The sequence below is a fragment of the Bicyclus anynana genome, chromosome 26, assembly GCF_947172395.1.
Source record: "Bicyclus anynana chromosome 26, ilBicAnyn1.1, whole genome shotgun sequence".
Taxonomy (NCBI): domain Eukaryota; kingdom Metazoa; phylum Arthropoda; class Insecta; order Lepidoptera; family Nymphalidae; genus Bicyclus; species Bicyclus anynana.
Window position 1 is genome coordinate 1,599,247 of NC_069108.1, and position 22,488 is coordinate 1,621,734.

Below are 22,488 nucleotides of genomic sequence, written 5' to 3' on the forward strand. Positions count from 1 at the left end.
ATGCGAACTCAAGCGAGCTGTCGACGAGTTGACACGTCAAGTGGCTGCCCTGTCGTCACCTCCGCACGCGCAGCTATCGCGTGCCCGTTCTCACCCGCACGAGCGACACGGCTGGCGCCACCGTTCCCGAAGCCCCGCCTACAACCCTGCAGCTGATACACTGTGTTGGTACCATAGAAAGTTTCGAGAAAAATCTACTAAGTGCCGCGAACCGTGTTTCTTCTCGGGAAACGAATCGGGCAGTCAATGAATGCGACTGACAATGGCTGTCCCGTTTCACCCAGTCGCGTTATTGTTACAGATAAGAACACTAAGGCTCAATTTTTAATAGACACTGGTGCTGATTTGTGTGTTTATCCGCTAAGTAGAATAAGTTATAACAATAAGTCTTTAGTTAAGAAATGCGATTATAAACTGTTTGCCGCTAATGGTACCGAAATAAATACGTACGGTACGATTAGTTTAACACTTAATTTAGGGTTGCGTCGGGATTTTCACTGGCGTTTTGTGATAGCCGACGTAACCAAACCTATTATAGGAATCGATTTTTTGTGTTTTTATAATTTGCTTGTAGATGTAAGAAACCGCTGTTTAGTTGATAAGCATACATCTTTAATTGTAAATGCACAGCCCGTCAACCACCCCGTTTGCGAAATTAAAACGGTTACAGGTACCTCGCGTTACCACACGTTATTAAAACGGTATCCTGAGGTCACGCGACCTTCCGGCGAGCCTACGATACGAGAGGTTAAACATAAAACGGTACACTATATTCGTACTACGCCCGGTCCTCCCGTATACAGCCGACCACGCAGATTAGCGCCGGACCGCTTGCTTCGCGCTAAACGCGAGTTCGAAGTCATGGTTAGAGCCGGAATCGCTCGTAGATCTGACAGTCCGTGGGCTGCTCCGCTGCATCTCGTACCAAAAAAAGACGGTACGGACCGTCCTTGCGGAGATTATAGAGGTTTGAATGCGCGTACAATACCGGACCGTTATCCAGTGCGTCATATCGCGGACTTCTCGCATAACCTGCATGGGTGTACTGTCTTCAGCAAAATCGATTTAGTGCGTGCTTATCATTTAATTCCTGTGAACCCCGCTGATATACCTAAAACAGCGATTACAAGTGTTTTTGGCTTATTTGAGTTCCCTTTTTTATCTTTCGGCCTCCGAAACGCCGCACAAACGTTTCAAAGGTTTATGGACGAAATGTTAAGAGACCTCGACTTTGCTTTTCCGTACATAGACGACATTTTGATCGCGTCACGGAACCACGACGAACACGAACGTCACCTCGCGCTTGTATTAGAACGCTTACGTGAACACGGCGCCGTTATAAATTCTGCAAAAAGCGTATTCGGTGCTTCAGAAGTAGAATTTTTGGGTTACCAGGTTACAGCGAATGGCACGAGACCTACGCCTAACAAAGTCAGTGCTATTCAAAACTTTACGCAGCCGAAAACTCTAAAAGAACTTCGGAGATTTTTAGGTATGATTAACTTCTACAGAAGGTACCTACCTAACGCTGCAAAAACTCAAACACCATTGAATCGACTTCTTAGTGGTCAAAACGTTAAGGCAAACACACCCGTAATCTGGACCGATGAATTAGAGCAGGCGTTCAATATAAGTAAACAGAGTCTTGTAGACGCTACCATGCTAGCTCACCCCGATCCGACTGCAGAGCTAATGTTAGTTTGTGATGCTTCCGACGTCGCGATAGGCAGCGTTTTACAACAGAAAGTTGAAGGTAATATTCAACCCCTTGCTTTCTTCTCCAAAAAACTCAATACTGCCCAACGCAAGTACAGCCCTTTCGACCGCGAGCTATTAGCAATTTACGAAGCTGTGAAATACTTTCGCTTCATGATTGAAATTAAAACGTTTTCGATTTGGACCGATCACAAACCAATTGTCGCCGCTTTTCGCAAGGCATCGGAAAACTGTTCTCCACGTCAATTCCGGTATTTCGATTTCGTTTCGCAATTTACGACCGACGTACGACACATATCCGGAGACGACAATATCGTAGCTGATGCACTGTCAAGAATAGAAACGATTTCTAACGACATTAATTTGCAACAACTCACCATAGCCCAAGAGACAGACTCCGAACTTCGACATCTATTGCACAACCCTACTTCGTTGGACTTACAGAAAATTAAAATTTCTGATTCGAGCGAATGTAAAGTTTTTTGCGATATTTCAGGACCGAGACCACGCATTTATCTCACACCTGAATTCCGTAAACAGGCTTTCGATTTAGTCCATGGGTTAAGTCATCCTGGTGCTACGCCCACCATTCGACTGATGACAGAGAGATACGTCTGGCCTAATATACGTAAAAATTGCAGAGCCTGGACTAAAGCCTGTCTTGCTTGTCAAAGATCGAAAGTTTCACGACACACTAGAGCTCCAATTCATAGTTTTACTCCTCCATCTGCACGTTTCTCTTATATTCACGTTGATATAATCGGACCACTAGTGATATCACACGGTTATCGCTATTGCTTAACCGCAGTGGACCGTTTTTCGCGTTGGCCCGAAGTGATACCGCTCGAAGATATCACCGCCGAAAGAGTAGCGCGCGCTTTCATTAGTGGATGGATCGCACGTTTTGGATGCCCGCAACGGATTACGACCGATCGTGGTCGTCAATTCGAGTCGCATTTGTTTAAAGAGCTTGCTACGCTCACGGGAGCACAGCACCTTACTACCACCGCATATCATCCCGCTGCAAATGGTTTAGTCGAACGATTCCACCGACAATTGAAGGCCGCTATCATGTGTCAAAACAATGAAAATTGGTATGAAGTTTTGCCTCTTGTTTTACTCGGTATTCGTTGCGCCTGGAAGGAAGATATAGCATCAACCTCCGCTGAGTTATTGTATGGTGAAAGCTTACGTTTGCCTGGTGATCTGTTTCTACCTTCCACGTCGGAAGTCACGGATTACAACGATTTTCTATCTCGGCTTCGCAAACATATACGCGTTTTAAAACCTACACCGGTCGTTCGACACGGAGATTCGAAAACATTCGTTAGTAAGGATCTATCGTCCGCCGTTGCTGTTTTTCTAAGGCAAGATGCAGTACGTAAACCGCTCCAACATCCATACTCTGGCCCATATAAAATCGTTGAAAAGTCAGAGAAAACTTTTAAAATCGATATCGCTGGTAAAATTGTTACGGTTTCAATCGATCGTTTAAAACCGGCATACGTCATTAACGAATCTCTCGTGCCCGCAGTTCCTACATTGCCTGTCACTACGCCAACGGCAATAACTACTCGCTCAGGCAGACGCGTAAAATTTCCAGCGAAGCTTACGACCTAACGGTCTCCCGGGGGGCTGATGTGGCGATGCATTAATATTTAGGTTATATAATAATTGTAAGTTATTTATAACTCTTTAAGCTGCATTGTACAAAAACCACGCAACATTCCTTTGTGTTAGAATTACGTAACGCCGTTGGAATGTCAACCCTTGTTAAGTGCTCACACTTAGCCAATAACAATTCGACAGGAGTTTCGACGCATAGGCGCCAGTTCGATTCTCCAATGAGAGCCGTTATATTTCGGGATACAATAATCCTTTGTTTGTAAGGTATTATAAATACTTAATCTTGGCCCCACTAGGGCAGAGTACGTTAAACGGCTTAACCGGCTACCACGCTTACGGCTAAATCGCGGCTCTCATTTCAACGTCATAAATGCGTCACAAACGCATTCGATTCATCTTTGTTATTTAGTTTGCACATTCTATTTTTAGTTCTATTCCGTGTACAAATATTAAATATACCTTTTTATATTAATTATGGGAGTTTAATTCATACACCACACGCGCGCTCCCATACAGGTCTAAACCTAGATGTTATAGGTGTGCTCAAGCACATACCGGGGACTCTTGTGAGGTACTTAAAGATAAATCAACTTGCCTATACTGCTCAGGAAAGCACTTTGCATCTGACAAGAGCTGCCCTGAGTTCACTCGTCAGCAGGACATTAAAAGTGTGATGTCACAGGAGAGCATCTCCTATATATAGAGGCTTCGTCACGCTTTCCCCCTGTCCGCAGATCATTTGCAGATATAGCCTTTTCACCCTGTCCTTCATCCTCCCCTTTTCGCCCTATGAACTCTCCACGTCCAGCTAATGTTACTCCCCGCAAATCATATAGAGAGACAATCCTCCGATCCCCTCGTCCTCGAGCCCCACTAGGCAAGGGATTCGATAAAAATGCCCATGAATCCATGACAAATAACCCAACATCATCCCTCCCCAATGGTTGTGCCCTTAGGCCCAACCCAAATGATAACCTCCCATCTCAAGGGAGAATGATGGAACTACTAACCGAATTCCTAGTTAGCATTATTGCTCCATGCAGTGAACTGCCTTTACCGCCCAACGTTGCCCAAAACTTAACTGAACTGTTTAACATACTTAAAAATGGCCCCAACAACAATACTGCAATGGAATAGCCAAAGTATTCGACCAAAGAAACATGAATTAACATCAATTATTAACCTGCATAAACCTGTCATTGTTGCCATCTCGGAGACATGGCTGAGGCCTGGTTCTCGCTTCCGGGTCCCGGGTTTCTTCTGTTTGCGGGATGACAGGAGTGACAGTCATGCAGGGAGTGCCATCTTCCTCCGGCACAACCTCCCTTATTCTTCTATCCCCCTTCCTCCCCACAGTGATCAGATTAATGCTGTTGCTGTGAGATCCCTTAATATTTCCTTCTTGTCTTTGTACATCCCTCACCCTAATGCTTCCTTGATCCCTGAGATCCAATCCATCCTATCATGCCTTCCCAGCCCAACTGTTGTTATGGGTGACTTCAATGCCCACCACACTATGTGGGGGTGTTTCAGCTGTGATGGTTTTGCTCCTTTACTGATAGACATCATTGAGGATGCCAACTTGTGTATCCTAAATGATGGCTCTCCGACTCGTAGAGCTTATCCATCTCAGAACCCGTCTGCAGTTGATCTGACTATTTCCTCTTCTTCTCTTGCATCCCAACTATCCTGGAGAGTTCTTCCTAGTACCTATGGTAGTGACCACTTCCCAATTATCATATCATTGAATACTAGATCTGTCCCTCCTCAAAACCCTACCCCACTGCTTAAATATAGACTGAGTAAAGCGAACTGGTCTGCTTATGCCCAGTCCGTTGACAATATGATGGACTCTCTTCCGGTTCTGGATCATGATAGTGATTTTTCGACTTACTACAATCAATTTATTAACTCTCTTCTGTCTTCAGCCGACTCTCACATACCTAAGAAAAAAACTTCTGCAAAAAATCAACTGCCTTCTCCACCCTGGTGGGATGAAGAATGCACTGATTTATTTAATCAAAGAACAACTGCAGAAGAAGAATATACAGCTTGTATGTCTAATGGAAACTTTATTAAGTATCAACATATAGCTGCTAAGATTAAAAGAATAGTCCCCAAAAAGAAAAAGGTTAGTTGGTCCACATTCTGTGAATCACTTAGCCCTAGATCCCCCTCCTCAGTGGTTTGGAATAACATTAGAAGATTTCGCAGATCCTTAAATCACTCTGATCCCATCTCCAATAATCCAACTGAATGGCTTAGTGCTTTTGCTGATAAAATTGCTCCCCCTTATGTTCCAACTATGGAAGATTTCACATTTCCTGCAGTAATTTCAGTTACAGATAAAATGGATGCCCTCTTTTCCTTTGCAGAACTTCAAATAGCCCTTAGTGGTTTAAAAGATTCAGCCCCAGGTGAAGACGGTGTACCCTACTCTTTTTTGGTTAAATTAAATGATAAATCTAAACACTGTTTTCTTAACATGATAAATAATTTTTTTGATAAGGGTTTTATTCCAGATGCCTGGAAAACCCAGTTAATTATTCCCATACTCAAATCTGGCAAAAATCCATCAGATCCTAATTCATATAGACCTATCGCACTGTAATTTAGTAAAAGTTATGGAGATCCTCCTCAAAAACAGATTGGAGTGGCTAATGGAGAGCAAAGGTATGCTGGCTCCTTCCCAGTTTGGCTTTAGGAAAGGTCTCAGTACTGCAGACAGTCTCAGCATACTCACTACAGACATTCGAACTGCCTTTGGAAGGGGAGAGTACCTAGTGGGTATATTTCTAGATATTGCTTCTGCATATGATAATGTAATTCTTCCGTCACTCAGGCAAAAATTGCTCCAGCTGAGTGTTCCTCCGAGGATGACTCATTTCATATGTAACCTGCTCTCTGGCAGGTCAGTGGTGTTGAAACACCAGTCCACCTTTCTTCCCCCCAGATTAGTCTGGAAGGGTCTCCCCCAAGGCTCTGTCCTCAGTCCCTTACTTTATAGCCTATATACTCAAGATCTAGAATTGTCTGTAAACAACTTTTGCAACATATTACAGTATGCTGATGATATTGTCCTTTACCATAGTTCTAGCTCTGTAGACGAACTACATCTACGTCTCAACTCTGCACTTTATTACCTAAGCCAATGGCTCTCCGATCATGGCCTTTCTCTAGCAGTGGACAAATGCCAAGCAGTAGTGTTTACGAGGAAGAGATCGATCCCTACTTTTAACTTTAGTTTGGAGGAACAACCTATTAACTTGATAGACAAAGCTAAATTTCTTGGTATTATACTTGATAGAAAACTAAACGGAATCGCACATTCACAATACATTTCTAGAAAATGTGAAAAAGGTATCAATGTGCTACGGGCTGTAGCAGGAGTATGGTGGGGAGCTCACGCTTACTCCTTAAAACTATTATACAATGCGCTAGTTCGTAGTCACATTGATTACTGTTCATTTATTTTAGACCCCCTAAATAAAACTACCTCAGAACTGCTGAACAGAATTCAATATAGGTCTCTTAGAATTGTCTTAGGGGCAATGAAGTCATCCCCAACAAATGCTCTACAGGTTGAATGTGTTGATCCTCCGCTGCATCTCAGGCGACAGTATCTATATGATAGATTTATCAGTAAAACACTTCAGCTTTCTTCCCACCCTCTATGGTCTAAATTAACCCAGCTATCAGTAGTCCTTAGACCTAGTAATCCCTCTTCATGTCTCCTTAATAGTTTTGAAAAATTTACCAATCTTCCGCATCCCTTGTCGTCATTATCAATAAATCCTTTGTATTCTACGTCATATGAGGCCCTTGTTTACAATCCTCCTGTGATTACAGATCTGGGACTAACCAAAGACGCCCCTGATACCAACACAAAATTCCAAGAAATTGTTCATCAAAATTGGTCAAATTACTTGTTCATCTACACAGATGCTTCAAAACTCTCCCCTGAAAGTTGTGTTGGTGCAGCCTGCTGGGTTCCCAAATATAAAATAGTTTTGCAATTTAAATGTCCTCCAGAAACCTCGGTGTTCACAGGAGAGGCTGTTGCCTTGTTAGAGGCAATCCTGTTTGCCCGATCCCATAACATAAAACAAACTGTTATTTTTACTGACTCCCTTAGCTGCTTGTATTCCATTAGGGAAAACCCTTTTAGAAGTAAGTCAAAATTTCCTATTATACTACAGATTAGGGAAGCTCTGTTCTCATGTCATCTAATGGGTTTGTCTATATTTCTAGCATGGATACCCAGTCACTCCGGCATCTCTGGTAATGAATCTGCGGACTCTTGTGCTAAGGCAGCTGTACAACTTGGCTCATTGGAACATTTTAAAAATTATTCACATGACCTCAGCACCTTAGCAAAAAACTATTTAGATAAATCTTGGCAATCATTTTGGAACCAATCAAAAACCATTAAAGGTAAATTCTATGCCTCAATTCAACCAGACATACCCAAGCGACCTTGGTTCTTCCTCCATAGGTATGCTGTCAGATGGGTTACCTCCACAATATCCCGTTTAAGACTTGCTCATGCCTGTACACCTGTCCACTTGAACAAAATTAGAGTGAGAGATCACTCTCTGTGCGAATGTGGTTTGGACGAAGGCTCAGTTTCCCATATCCTCTTCTCTTGCCCTAAACTTCTCCACCCCCTATATGATGTTCTCCCTCCTAAATTTCCACGTCCTTTAAATGTTGAGTGTTTGTTAATGTCTGTGTTTAGTCCCTATTGTAAATTTATATGTAAATATATTCAATGTAATAACATTAAACTGTAAATATTATATGTGTTAACAATATTAATTTTGTGTTCTTTCAGAAATGTGACTAACATCCACACTAACAAAAAAAAAAAAAAAATCCGCTATTTATAGTGTCAAAATTAAGCTGATTAATAATCAATTCTTGATTCCCAGCTTACACCGATCAACCTCTAAAAGTGTGTCTTCCTTACCCACGCGACATTGGCGAAGTAAATTGTACCCAGTTGGTACAGCAGCAAGCCATAAAATCAAAAATTGAATTGAATTGAGCTGTCAAGTGTCAATGTCAATTGTCAATTTCTAGTCTATAGTGATTATGTCCCTTGATAGTGATTGTGATTGTCAAAGAGTAAGAGTATATTAAGTATGGTGATTCATGATTGTCAACAAGTATGACTTACCTTCAACTCGATTATTTATTTAATTCATATTTGTAAAATATTTTAAATATATTTTTATTGCTGTCCAGGCTGTTTGTTAAATTGTTGGTAGTTTAGTTAACTGATTCGTAGATCACAGGCAATTACGCTAGCGTCGTTATTGAAAACATAGGATCTGTGAGACGCGAGGTCGCGAATCGGGAGCAGAAGTGGCAGAACTTAAATATTGAACATGCGGTGTTGTGTGCCTTTCTGCAGGAGCACTGCAGCCAATGTGCGCACAGCAGAGGGCAGACGCAAGGACGAGGGGATTACTTTTCACGGGTGAGTGTAATTGAGCGGCCTCGTAGCGTGCGTCTCTTCGCACTCGTCACATAGCTACACTCGAACTGCAGAGTTGTCGTTTACAACCGCGGACGACGGTATAGCCTCACAGGGTTCACGTCCCGGCTCAGGTCCGGTCTGGTGGCGGCTAGTTAGCGCCCTACCGGCGAAGCTGTATCACCAGTCAGTCATTCACCCCTTACACATTGGCACGCTTTCATCTTGCACTGCATTGTCACTCGCCGACCGTCAGGTGCAAACACTGACTTGTTGTTGAGAGAAGCAATGTTAGAGTAGAAACTTGTTGTCTGCAGCAATTTAAGCAGTTTGTTTAAGTAAATGGTTATTTCCAGTTTCCCTAGTGAAGCATGTCTACGTGCAGCTTGGCTCAGAGCCCTCGGCAAACAAGACACTCATCTGCCAGACTCTGCTGTGGTCTGCTCGGAGCATTTTCTGAGTGATGACTTCAGTGAGACTGAAAGTGGCTCGAGGCAGATTGCTCCTGGCGCCATTCCTTCAACAGTGCTGGTAATGTTTGCACAATGTCATCTTATGTATTGTATCAAGGAAGCAAATTAAATCTGTCTGTTGTTAGACTATTTGTCTTTGAATCAATTCACATTCTTTGTTGGGCTGTGAAATTAGCCTCTTGCCTCTAGAACCTACATAATAAGTATATTTGCAGGTATGCACAATGTGCCTGGACAGTGACAGCAAGCAGTTGCTAATGAGTAAATACAAGTTGGATGAGGCATACCAACAGTTTATTGGTCTTCCTGTAAGTTGTTCACTTGTGATTCAAACCACAATGAGATAGATAATCATAAATATTAAAGTTAATCACCATTGTTGTTACAGTTGTGTGATCGAGGGAACCTGCAACAAACACTTTGTGTACGATGTGCTCACAGACTGATAAACGTCACCAGATTTAGAGACGACAGCTTGAGAACCCGCTCACTGATGAAGGACTTAGTTGAGAAACATGAAGTTGTGAGTGCTTGATGCATATTATCTACTTGTTATACTTGACTCCTGTTGAACTTGAAAATAATTAATCAGTGTTTTTACCACTTTTTAGGGTTCCCCTGTCCTCAAGGAACTCTTGTAGTTTCATCTTATCGGTATGCTGTCCGTCATGACTACTAGAAATATGTAATTTAACTTGATTACATATATTAAATAAAAAACTATGGGAGTCTAACATTCTGAAGGACCACAGTATAAAAGTGAATAAATGTTACGACCTAACAAATGAACTAACTAAAAATGCCTATGTATGCCGTAGAAGTGTGAGAGGATTACCAGCAAAATCTCTCTGTATCTTGCTTTTAGACCATGGCCTCTCTAGAAGTGCAGCTAGTTCTATATTAGAATGAGTATCCGAAGCTGCTCTAATAAGATCTTACCAAATTTGGCTAGGCAGGGAGAACAACACGAACAGAGAACAGGGAGTGTTGATTGATTGTCAATGAATTCCTTAACCCTACATCCTGTAGTCGCAAGTTCAGGACTCAGCTCAGAGTTTTTCTCTCTACCACGTGATGGCCTGGCGGAGTTTGAAGAATAATTGTACCAAGCTTCGTTAAAATCCCTCTAGTAATTTTAGTTTCTGTAGTGAACATACAGACAGACAAAAATTTTACTAATTGCGTTTTTGGCATCAGTATCAATCACCAATCACCCCTGATAGTTATTTTGTAAATATATTTCATTCATGTACAGAATTGACCTCTACAGATTTATTATAAGTTAGATTATGAAATAAAATTTTTAATAACATGTGTTTAGGGTACCTTCCCTACATGTAAAGTGTGGATTTTTTTTGCACATGCCAAACATGCCTTGTTTTATTTTTGGGATGGGAATAAAATAAACTATTAACCTGGTGATTCTGTTACTGTTACCATAACCAACTAATACTATATTTATGTTTCAATGTAATATCACAAAAACACTAATACTGTAATCCAGCGGTTAAGGGAAAAAGGCTTATTGGCTTTGATACCACTTTATTCATACATACAATACATACTAAAAAGTCATTTGATCGGATTATGGTCTAGAGACTGATCTCCGATAGACCAACAAACAAGAAAAAAAAAAAAAAAAACTTTATTCTCTTAATTATTCATCCATGAAAAATCAGAATACTAATGCATACAATATGACATGTTGTTTACACATACAATACATTTCCTTTTTTTCTTTTTTTTATGCTAGTGTTTTATAATTGTACACTTTTTTATTAATTTTAAATCATTAATTGGTAGTCCAGTGGATATGACGTGATAGCCCAGTGGATATGACGTGATAGCCCCGTGGATATGACCTCTGCCTCCGATTCCGGTGGGCGTAGGTTCAAGTTGTGTGCATTTTAAGAAATTAAATATCACATGCCTCAAGCAGTGAAGGAAAACATCGTGAGGAAACCTGCACACCAGAGAATTTTCTTGATTGTCTGCGTGAAGTCTGCCAATCCGCATTGGGCCAGCGTGGTGGACTAATGGCCTAACCCCTCTAATTCTGAGAGGAGACTCAAACTCAGCAGTGAGCCAAATATAGGTTGATAATGATGGAATCATTAATTAACTTTGACATTTAATCTTTCTGATAAATTTGACATGTGATTGGTTAAGTGTTGACATATAATTATATAAATGTAATGCGTGCCTATTGTTTATATGTATATCAGACTTTGACTACTTTGACTATGGACCTGTTTCGCACCTAAATTCACCACTAAAAAAGTCTGTCGTTTTTTGAGGGAGACGAGGTAAACTCCCACATCGAAAATATTTAACACCTTTAATTATATTCTGTGTCCATACACTACACACAACTATAAATTTGACTCGCAATACACACACGCGTAGTTTTTACACAGACAACAAACACATCGCTTATCCTATCTACAGTATATATAGATAGAATATTCGATTACCTGGTCGATTTTTTGCTGTTCCGTCAAAAAAATCGATTCTTATTAGAAATTGTTTTATTACAAATTTGATAAAATTAAGGTAGAAATACTTACAAATGAAACTTTACTCTATCTTTTACTAAAATAAAAGTTTTTGGCCGTTTTTTATGCCATTCAACTACACAAACCGGCATTTTTGGGGAGCTCTTTACACGATTACAACAATGAAACATCGATTCTATAGCAACAGTTTTTATAAACGCATCAATTTTAATTACTATTTTTACTATTTTTGTATTGTTATTATTATTATGTTTGTTTTACTCTGGGTTTTTACCTTTAAATAAACTATTATTATTATTATTATTATTAGATCATCAATTTTTGATCTTTGCTAAAGGGGTAACGGTTAGCGAGGCAGGTCCTGTTATTAATGGTCGAAGACATCAGAATTCTTTCATGTGACATGTTTTATTTGTTTTATTTATGTTTAATATGTGCATTGTTGGCGTGTTTTATACATATATGATTAAATAAATGACACGTTTCAGATAACATACAAACATATAAAAACAATTATCACCGACAAAAATCTCCCAAAAACTAAATTTGCGATTACAACCCTAGCTCCAAACTACTGTGACCTACACATTGTACAAGAGCACGATGAAGACAAACAGACAGAATCAGTAGAAACTGTACACAGTGACACAGTTGTTGAGAAAACTGAAGACAGTCTTGACTCTATGTTGGCTGAATACGATGAGCTCGTATCCAACGGTCATAACTCGGTACCCGTGGAGAGTTGCACTGATTTTGAGTCAAAGCTGCTAGACAAAGATCTTCAGAATGATCTACAAAGTCAAGCTTTAAGCTCTGCGATTCCAGAATATGTGACCATACAGCATACATTGGAATATGAATATAGTTTTCAGTGTATACTTTGTTTGGAGGAGTTTTGCCATGAACAAGAGTACAATACACATATGAACATGCATCTTCAGGTGAGACAGGTCTCCGTCAATTTGTTAGCTTATAATGTATTCTTAATAGGTGTTGAGGCAGCAATTTAATCCTACTAATATTATAAACGCGAAAGTTTGTATGGATATTTGGATGTTTGTTACTCTTTAACGCCGCTACTACTGAAGCGATTTAGCTAAAATTTGGAATGGAAGTGGATTTTACTCTGGATTAACACATAGGCTACTTTTATCCCGAAGAAATCCGTGGTTTCCCGAGATTTGCGAAAACTGATGATTTTGATGATATGAATGTTTGTTACTCTTTCACGCCTGGACTACTTTACCGAATTAGTTGAAAGGGGAATGTCCATTCCCGGCCCAGACCTTTCGTCCCCGCCCCCCACTTTACATAAAACTAAAAAATACTTGATAATTTTTGTTTAATAATGAATAAATTACTTTATCCATAGCGGTTTGCTATAACTTTCCCCAAAAAATAAGTTTCACAACGATATTTGACAATATTATAGTTGTTGTATGACATTTTTGAAGACACGAACATGAACAGTGTTGCCAGCTAAGTGATTTATGTGGTTTAATCAATATTTTAACCGAATAATAATAATCGATCTTTTTCTACAACAAAATCACCTGGAAAAGCAAAAGTTGTAATAGATTATAATGTTTTTGATTATAATATCTGCCTCACTCTTTAAAAACCATTGCATAGTCGACATTATAAAACGTTTCTTGATATCAAAGTACCTATTATATTTTTCGCAATAACCAACCACTAAGAACTCAACTGATTTTTTTAGTTTAATCGATATTTAAATGGATAATAATAATAATCGAGCATAACATTAAGAACATAGGATCACTGCGTCGAAACATTACCAACTACGCCATTTAAATACTATCTATACTAATATTATAAAGCTGGAGAGTTTGTTTGTTTGTTTTTGATTGAACGCGCTAATCTCAGGCACTACTGGTCCGATTTGAAAAATTCTTTCAGTGTTAGATAACCCATTTATCGAGGAAGGCTATAAGCTATATATATATTATCTCCGCATTCCTACGGGAACGGGAACCACGCGGGTAAACCGCGCGGCGTCAGCTAGTATAATATATAATATGAGTAGTAGCGCAAGCCCGTAACTTCGGCGCGTGCAATGCGGTTTTTTTATACAATTTTTCCATACTCTATATAAGCTAGCTACACGATCGGCCAACGCGCAAGCTACAGCTATACTAAGCTGATATAAATAAGTGGTCAAAGTGGTCTTAATAGTTGATATTCAATCCCTTTCTTCCGATAACTTTTTCCTTTCATCCGATCTAACTAAATCAAATTCTATATATTTCTATGTATGTATAAATAGTATACATATTGTAGATAATATATTATGTTTACATAATACATTGACATAAAATTGCAGGCGTCCGCAATTTTGTCCGGGTGAAAACGCAATATCATGACAAACTACTTGTATAAACCTTCTTCTTGAATCACTTTATTTATTATTGAAAACCAATAAAAACCATTGCGTCGTGTAAAAGATGGTGAAAACAATGACGTGTTATTCTAGTAATAAAATTATTCAATTAGAAATCGATACGAAGTTATTCGATTTTTCGTGTTTCGTATGGCAACATCGATTTGACTTTTGGACAGATAATCTGTTGATGTCAATAATTGTCAATGTCATTCTCATTTTATTAATTAGATAATGTCATTGAATTAATTTACTGATTTTGTCTGTTTTCTGTTTACCTTCAGTATTTTTTGAACCGAATTATAATTTTTCAAACCACAGCTATAATATAAATAAAACTTGCACGAAGTTAAATGCGAAATTCGAATAATGTTGACCCTGAACCGGAAAAATTGCAAGTTTATTTCAGCTCTCAGATGTAAATACAAGAGGACATTTACGCTGCATTAATCAATGTTAATATCAATATTAAAATTATTATAGTTGGCATCAATTGTCAATAAAATGTCACGAAAATACGAATACATTCTGTTTGAAACATGCTCGTAAACAAGTACACAGCAGGTGCAGGCAGCATAAATAATGTTTGATCCATTTTTAATGTGAAAAACGATTATTATTCATAAGAAATAATATGTATAACTTTAATAATTTTTGTCATGTTATTGTGTCAAGTCACAACAGAGTGTAGTTTCCCATATAAGTGTTGAAGTGTCGCTCAGTGTATTTTTATGACTAACCAATATTGCTGTATTAAAAAGTACATTTACTGTGTAATTACTGGCGTAGAAGGCATAACATCTAGTGAGATGTAGGACAGCACATAGGTTTTCTTGCATTGTTGATGGTTTGTTCAAGCAATATTTAGTGCATAGAAGTATTATAGTATATTTATCCTACTTTCCTGATTAATATTAAATGTGAACTGTGAGTTTGTATGTCAGTTTGCTACATTTTCACACCCTAAACCAATTTTAAAACAGTAATAATATGTGCATACTAGAGAATTATCTTAATTCTCTGCGTGTGTGAAGTCTGCCAATCCGCATTGGGCCAGTGTGGTGGACTATTGGCCTAACCCCTATCATTCTGAGAGGAGACTCGAGCTCAGTAGTGAGCCGAATATGGGTTGATGATGACGACGAATAAATTGTGGAATAACATAACATTATTAAATCCACTAAGTAAACCAATTTTAAAACTATCCAAATCTAAATCAATGTTGTTTTCCTCGCTGTAATACATTTGTAAATTCATTTATTTACAGTGCTTGTAAACTAAGCCTTGGTTTTGCAAACAAGCACTTTTGAAATAATAAGGTTGACTATTTGTCCATCTCCAGACAGACAGACAGACCTCATCACCAGATAGGAAGACAAGTTCTGCTGAGGAGAGTCAGCAAGAAACTCAACAGTCACTCTTTTTTAGAAAAGTAATACAATATTATAATTTACAATTGTTAACATCATTACAATAATTTCTTCTAGTAGAAGCTGATCCAATGGCCTCCAAGTAGTGGTGGGTGTGCACTTCATACATGCATTAAAGTACTGCATATCCTAAGAGTTGTCTTCATTAGTAAATACAGATTTTTCCACTTTGCTTAATTTTATTACTAGTGCATACCCTGATCGACAACCATATGCACGCCACTGCCTGGTTGGTTGGTTGTTTCATTTATTGATTTATTTGTTAAGCTTGTTGGTTACATAAAACAATAAATCTATTCATGTACAGCTTTAATGTTACTTCATCTCCGGTGTACTTTTGAGCAGTGAGAGTGATAAAATAAAATATTTTTTTTTATGTCTAGCAAACTTTTATTAAAAAAATTATTTAACCAAATCCTTATTTATACATCATATTATCATCTCCATATACTTTTATGGGGGGGCGTAACTGGGTTTCTTGGGCCAACGTTGTATGGGCTGGTGGACATTCCCTTTTGGTATTGAGATATATTATAGCATTGATTAACACATAGACTACTTTTTATCCCGGAAATATCCATGGTTCCCAAGGGATTTTTGAAAAACTGAATTTCACGCGGACGAAGTCGCGGGCGTCAGCTAGTTATATTATAAAGAAGGTACATTTATTAATTTAATTATAACATTTTATTTTATGACATCCTGATAATAATAGGTACATTAATGTGTTGACATTTAAAATTTAATTTTTAAACATACCTTCACAATTAGGTTTAATTTATGTAATTGCTATTGACGTTTTTTTTACATTTTTTTTTTAATTTTTAATCACCATAATAAATTGTTGTACGCCTGAAATGGTCAAATGCATAATTATCTGTGTATTCTCAACAAATAAATTAATAATTTCATGTATTTCTTTTTGTCTAACAGTACAGCGATGCTGACAGCGAATGTGTGACGTCACAAGTGAGTGAGCCTGCTGCAGCTGAGAGCTCTGACTGGCACTCGGCGCCCCTCATTGAGCACAAGTTAATATACTGTAGCAGTGGTGCTGACAGCGAATGTGTGACGTCACAAGTGTGTGAGCCTGCTGCAGCTGCGAGCTCTGGCTGGCACTCGGCGCCCCTCATTGAGCACAAGTCAGTATACTGTAGCAGTGTTCATACCAGCCTTGCCTCCTCTCTGCCCGCTGTGTACGCTCCACTCCCCAGTACTCTGCATACATTCTCACACGAGTATACTTTACAGGCATGCAGTTCAGAGCCTGGACGATGACTCTCACCCTCCCTCAGACTTGGCTCAACTTTCAGGTAAGTGGGCACAGAAGTGATTTCTCTTCTCATGTTGTTCTCCGTGCCCATCGAATTGGTTATTGATCATACTAGAGTAACTTTGGATACCCATTCTAAGTCTGCTTGTCCACCGCAGCGGAGCGTGGCTGCGGAGCAAAGTTGCAGACTATGTTACATAAATAAATGTTAAATTTAATTTATTTTCCTCCACTCCGTTTCTCCGCTCCGCTTACCGGTTTTATTAAAATTTAAACTTGCTTGCAAGTCTCTGTCCACTTAAGAGGAGCGGAGATTTTCTGCAATCCTATTGGTTAATATTCGTCCGTTTCTCGGCTCCGCTGCCTCGCTCCGGTTCGATGGACTGGCAAAAAAAAAGTTGGTACTCTCGAAAAATTAACCTGTTTGTAGAATTATTATATATTTATATAATACATTAGAATTATTATATAAAACTAGTTTGAAAAATCCGAAAGTAAAATATAACTTGGTCACCCTATTTTTGGAAAACTATTCAAATTAGTTTTAAATAATTAGATGGTGTATCTACAGTTTGTGTTTTTAAATAGAAATGACAAACTTGTTTCGAAGTAGTTATTAATTGTGTTTTTGACTTGCACTTTTCTTTAATAAATAATAATAATAATAATTTAATTATCTATATCTATTCTATATCTATACTTATAATAAAACTAGTCGAATTCTATAAATTTATTCGCAATTTGAGATTTTACTTATACCATTTGTAACAACAAACGTTAGCGTGGCATAAAGGACGCCAGCGCCATCTAGAATCTATACTTATAATACGAATTCTGTACATTGAAGATAATTTGAAAATTTTTGTTGGGGAGCATTATATAATCGATACTGAAGCTAAAAATATTTTTTTAGATTTTTTGTCTGTCTGTTTGTCCGTGTTTTTTTGTTATTCAAGCATCACGCTGAAACTACTGAAAGAATTCAAATGAAACTTGGCACGGTTTAAAACCATAATACGGAGAAGGATACTTTTTATTGCGAAAATAAAATGAGAAGGGGGTTAAAAGTTTATATGGAAAGTCCTTCATTTTTAGAGTTACAGATTTAAAAATTTCTTCATAAATGATAAAAAACAAAAAACGAAATATAATCTAATTCAATAAATTTTCAAAATTCAACCCCTAAAGTGGTGAAATAGGGCTTGAAAGTTTACATTGATTTCCACGCGGACGAAGTCGCGGGCGCCCTCTAGTATTTAATAAATAAACTCATTTCTATATTTTATTTCCTTTGTTTCAGTTGCCTCAGTGCACGCGCGAACTGGTATTGAGGAACAAGCTGTTATGCAGGGAAGCGAAGAGGCAGTTGACAATAGGAAACGTAAACAGTTGTCTGAAAGCAATTTGCTGACGTTCACTTGCAGGCTTTGTCAATTCAAAACTCCCTACAAATTTAACTTAAATAGACATATGCAAATACACAATGAAAATAAAGGCTTCATATGTACGCTATGTCCTCACAATACGAATACCAAACGTAACTTAATGAGACATATGCGAACTCACACTGGTGAAAAACCTTACGCATGTAATGTATGCGAGTACAAATGTACTGAAAAGAGCCGCCTGGTGAGACATATGCCAATACACACTGAAAATATAGTTTTCACATGTACTTTATGTCCTCACAATACTAATACCAAACGTAACTTAATGAGACATATGCGCACTCACACTGGTGAAAAATCATACGCTTGTAATGTATGCGAGTACAAATGTACTGAAAAGTGTCGCCTGGTGAGACATATGCGCACTCACACTGGTGAAAAGCCTTATACATGTAACTTGTGCGAATATGCAAGTGCTTATAAAAGTAAATTAGTAAATCATGAGCGAACTCACATCAAAAAAACCTTTGAATGATTTTTTAAGGTAAGTTCTTTATCCGACGTGGTGTATTTTAATGTAACATCATAATTCTGCAATTTATCGAGCAATTGGGATGATGACTTGGTTTAAATATATTGATTTTTATGATACATTCAGGTAAATAAGGTCAATATTAACTAATTTATACATAAAAAGCGCCTGACACTACCTCGAGGCAGAGAACTTAACTCAAGTTTAATTAAAAATAACCTCAATATACTAAGCACTGGTGAACCAACTTACTGGCCCACAGATCCCAACAAATTACCGGACCTCTTAGACTTCTTTGTATATAAAGGGTTATCAAATTTGTATGTAAGTGTAGACAGTTGCTATGACAGTTGCTCAGACCATACACCAGTACTAGGTACGATTAGTACATCAATAATTTCAAGGCCGACAAAAGAATATCTATATAACAAACAAACAGATTGGCCAGCCTTCAGAAAGTATATTGATACTAATCTATCACTAAAAGTTCCACTCAAAACAAATGACGACATTGACGAAGCAGCCAAAACCATAACAAACATAATACAAACTGCTGCATGGATCTCTACTCCAGATTTAAACTTCACGCCAGGTAGTAACAACTTACCTATGGACATTAAAAATAAGGTGTTAGAGAAAAGAAGGCTCAGAAGAGTTTGGCACAATAGTCGTCATCCGTCGGATAAAAAAGCGCTTAAGCTGGCAGCAGTCAATCTGACATTGTATTTGAAAGAGGTAGAGAACGACACCTTAAAATATAAACTAGTAAACCTGTCTGCAACGAAAAGCAATGAATATTCACTCTATAGAGCTGTTAAAACAAGCAAAGCTGCACCCATAACCACAAAACACCCACTAAAACTGGAGAATGATACCTGGGCTAGAAAAGATGGTGAACGTGCAGAAGCCTTTGCCAAATTTCTAGGTGAAGTTTTTACTCCAAATAACGGTAACCCAGACACTGATAGAGAAGTCGACGAGTTTTTGGATTGTGATCTTCAACTAAGCTTACCAATAAAAAGCTGCACTCCTAGAGAAGTCTGCAGAGTAATAAAAGAACTTGAACTTCACAAAGCACCGGGATACTGTTTAATAACGGCTGAAGTACTACTACAACTTCCAAGGAAAGCGATTGTGTTTTTGACTCAACTTTTTAATGGAATCTTGAGAACATCCCACTACCCGTCTATTTGGAAAATTTCCGAAATCATTATGATTCCAAAACCGGGGAAGCCACCGCATCTAGTTACATCCTATAGACCCATAAGCCTACTACCAACATTATCCAAATTATTTGAAAAAATAACTCTGTCCAGGCTTAAAACTATTATGCATGAAAGGGAAATTATTCCTCAGCATCAATTCGGATTCAGAAGCCAACATTCCACTGTGGAACAAGTACACAGAGTAGCAAAAAAAATTCGAGAAGCTTTGGAAAATAAACAATACTGCTCTGCAGTGTTTTTGGATGTGCAACAGGCTTTTGACAAAGTCTGGCATGATGGATTGCTATTTAAAGCCAAGCATTGTCTCCCACACAACTTTTTTACATTATTGAAATCATATGTAAAACAAAGAATATTCAGAGTAAAAATTAATGACGCGTACTCGAACTTTCATGATATCAAAGCAGGTGTTCCTCAGGGTTCCGTTTTGGGACCCACACTCTATCTATTATACACTGCTGATATTCCCGTCTCAAAAAATGTACTTACCGCTACATTCGCTGATGATACAGCGGTATTGTGTAACAACAAAGACGCACACATAGCTTCAAATATCTTGCAAGAACACCTGAATAAGATAAACTCATGGATGACTAAATGGCGTATCAAAGCTAGTTCTACCAAGTCAACACATGTGACCTTTACTTTGCGAGCAGACGAGTGTACTCCCGTAAAATTGGGACTAGATATCATCCCCCATAGCGACACTGCAAAATATCTTGGGATCCACTTGGACAAAAAACAAACATGGAGAACACACATAGTAAAAAAACGCGATGAATTAAATCAAAGCTTTAGAAAACTCAACTGGCTTATGGGAAGACATTCGCATGTCTCGCTCAGTAATAAATTGCTCATTTACAAAACAGTAATAAAACCAGTATGGACCTATGGCATTGAGCTATGGGGCACAGCAAAAAACTCAAACCTGGAAATATTACAAAGATTCCAAAATAAAGTTCTAAAAACCATCACAAATGCTCCATGGTTCACCAAGATATCGGAATTGCATGAGTATCTAGACATAAAAACAATCAAGGAAGAGGTTGAACTCAGATCAATGAGCTATAAAAATCGCATCATTATCCATGAAAACAAACTTGCTACCGCCCTCAGTGTCCCAATGGATGTTCGAAGGCTAAAGCGCGCATACATATGGGATTTTCTAAAAAAATAAATATCAAAAAATCAATAACAAAGTAAATTAGCCAGCATGACCCTCAATGGAAGGTCAGCTGCACATGCCATAAAGTACTCTCAAGCAATTTGCTTATAGCTGATGCAGCTGATTGCACAATAGAAATTAAATAAAAAAAAAAAAAAAAAAAAAAATACATAAAAAGCAAATATTGACTGGATAATTACAAAATAAAAAAGATTATAAATCTATTAAAATTCTTTTATCGTAATTAGATGAAAATTCATTATATATACATTAAATGTGACATTATTTAATAAACGAACTATAAACATAAACGCACAAATAACAAAGATATTAGTAATTTTGTTTGAACGGCCATACAAATCTAACGATCATTATGTATGACGTCATTAGTTCGTACCATTTTGTACGGCGCTTTTTCCAAGGATCCGCGGCAGCGCTGCAAATCTGACCCTTCAAATCCCTGTAGCTCCGAAAGTAATGATCGCAGATGCCCTGTTACTTTTACAAAATTGCTTTACTATTAACATACTCCTTATTTATATACAACTAGCGGACGCCCGCGACTTCGTCCGTGTGAAACTCGATGTAAGCTTTCAACTGCCCCTACCCTACCCTACTCTACTACCCCTACCTTTTCCTGAATTTTCTTTGCTATAAACCTCACGGAGCCCGAGACCTTTCCAACGAATGCAAAACCGTGGAAATCGGTTCGTGCGTTCGAGTTATAGCGTCAGGAAGGAAAACCCGACTTATTTTTATATAGTAGAGATAATATACAATGTAAAAAACTGTCATCATCCCTATTACAGAGCTCATTGGGGGATACAAAAATATATCAGCCTACTGGCGACAAATTTCTAAATCCACCACTGAAAGGCGTATAGAAGACCAAAGAGGAAAGGATGCACCTTTAATACAGTAAATAAATATACAGTAAATCATTTTTTGTTTGTAAGACGATTTCGATTAGTACCTGAACAAATAAATTATTATATTGATAGAAGAACCTGTGTTTTATTTAATACTAGCGGACGCCCGAGACTTCGTCCGCGTGAAACTTGATGTAAACTTTCAACCCTTATTTCACCCCCTTGCATTATAAATTACCTAATATTTTCACATTCAATAACAGGCCTACTACACATCGCACATCCGGTTCTAGACGGTCACGCAAAAATTTATATGAAGAGGTCATCATCATCATCATCATCATCATCATCAGCATCATATCAGCCGATGGACGTCCACTGCAGGACATAGGCC

The 22,488-nt window shown here is 38.3% G+C and overlaps 2 protein-coding genes across 2 annotated transcripts in view; one reads left to right on the forward strand and one right to left on the reverse strand.

The window, feature by feature from the left end:
- Window positions 1-22,488, reverse strand: part of LOC112050788 (zinc finger protein 260-like) — a 190,619-nt gene that overhangs the window by 111,511 nt on the left and 56,620 nt on the right. The window lies entirely within an intron of this gene.
- On the forward strand, window positions 8,489-22,231 carry LOC112050805 (zinc finger protein Xfin). The gene is made up of 9 exons (XM_052889617.1): window positions 8,489-8,824; window positions 9,178-9,352; window positions 9,510-9,602; window positions 9,683-9,817; window positions 12,299-12,751; window positions 16,575-16,783; window positions 16,893-16,954; window positions 18,215-18,846; window positions 22,035-22,231. Exons 1-8 carry the CDS (start codon window positions 8,733-8,735, stop codon window positions 18,835-18,837), a joined length of 1,842 nt encoding a protein of 613 aa, XP_052745577.1. The 5' UTR covers window positions 8,489-8,732; the 3' UTR covers window positions 18,838-18,846; window positions 22,035-22,231.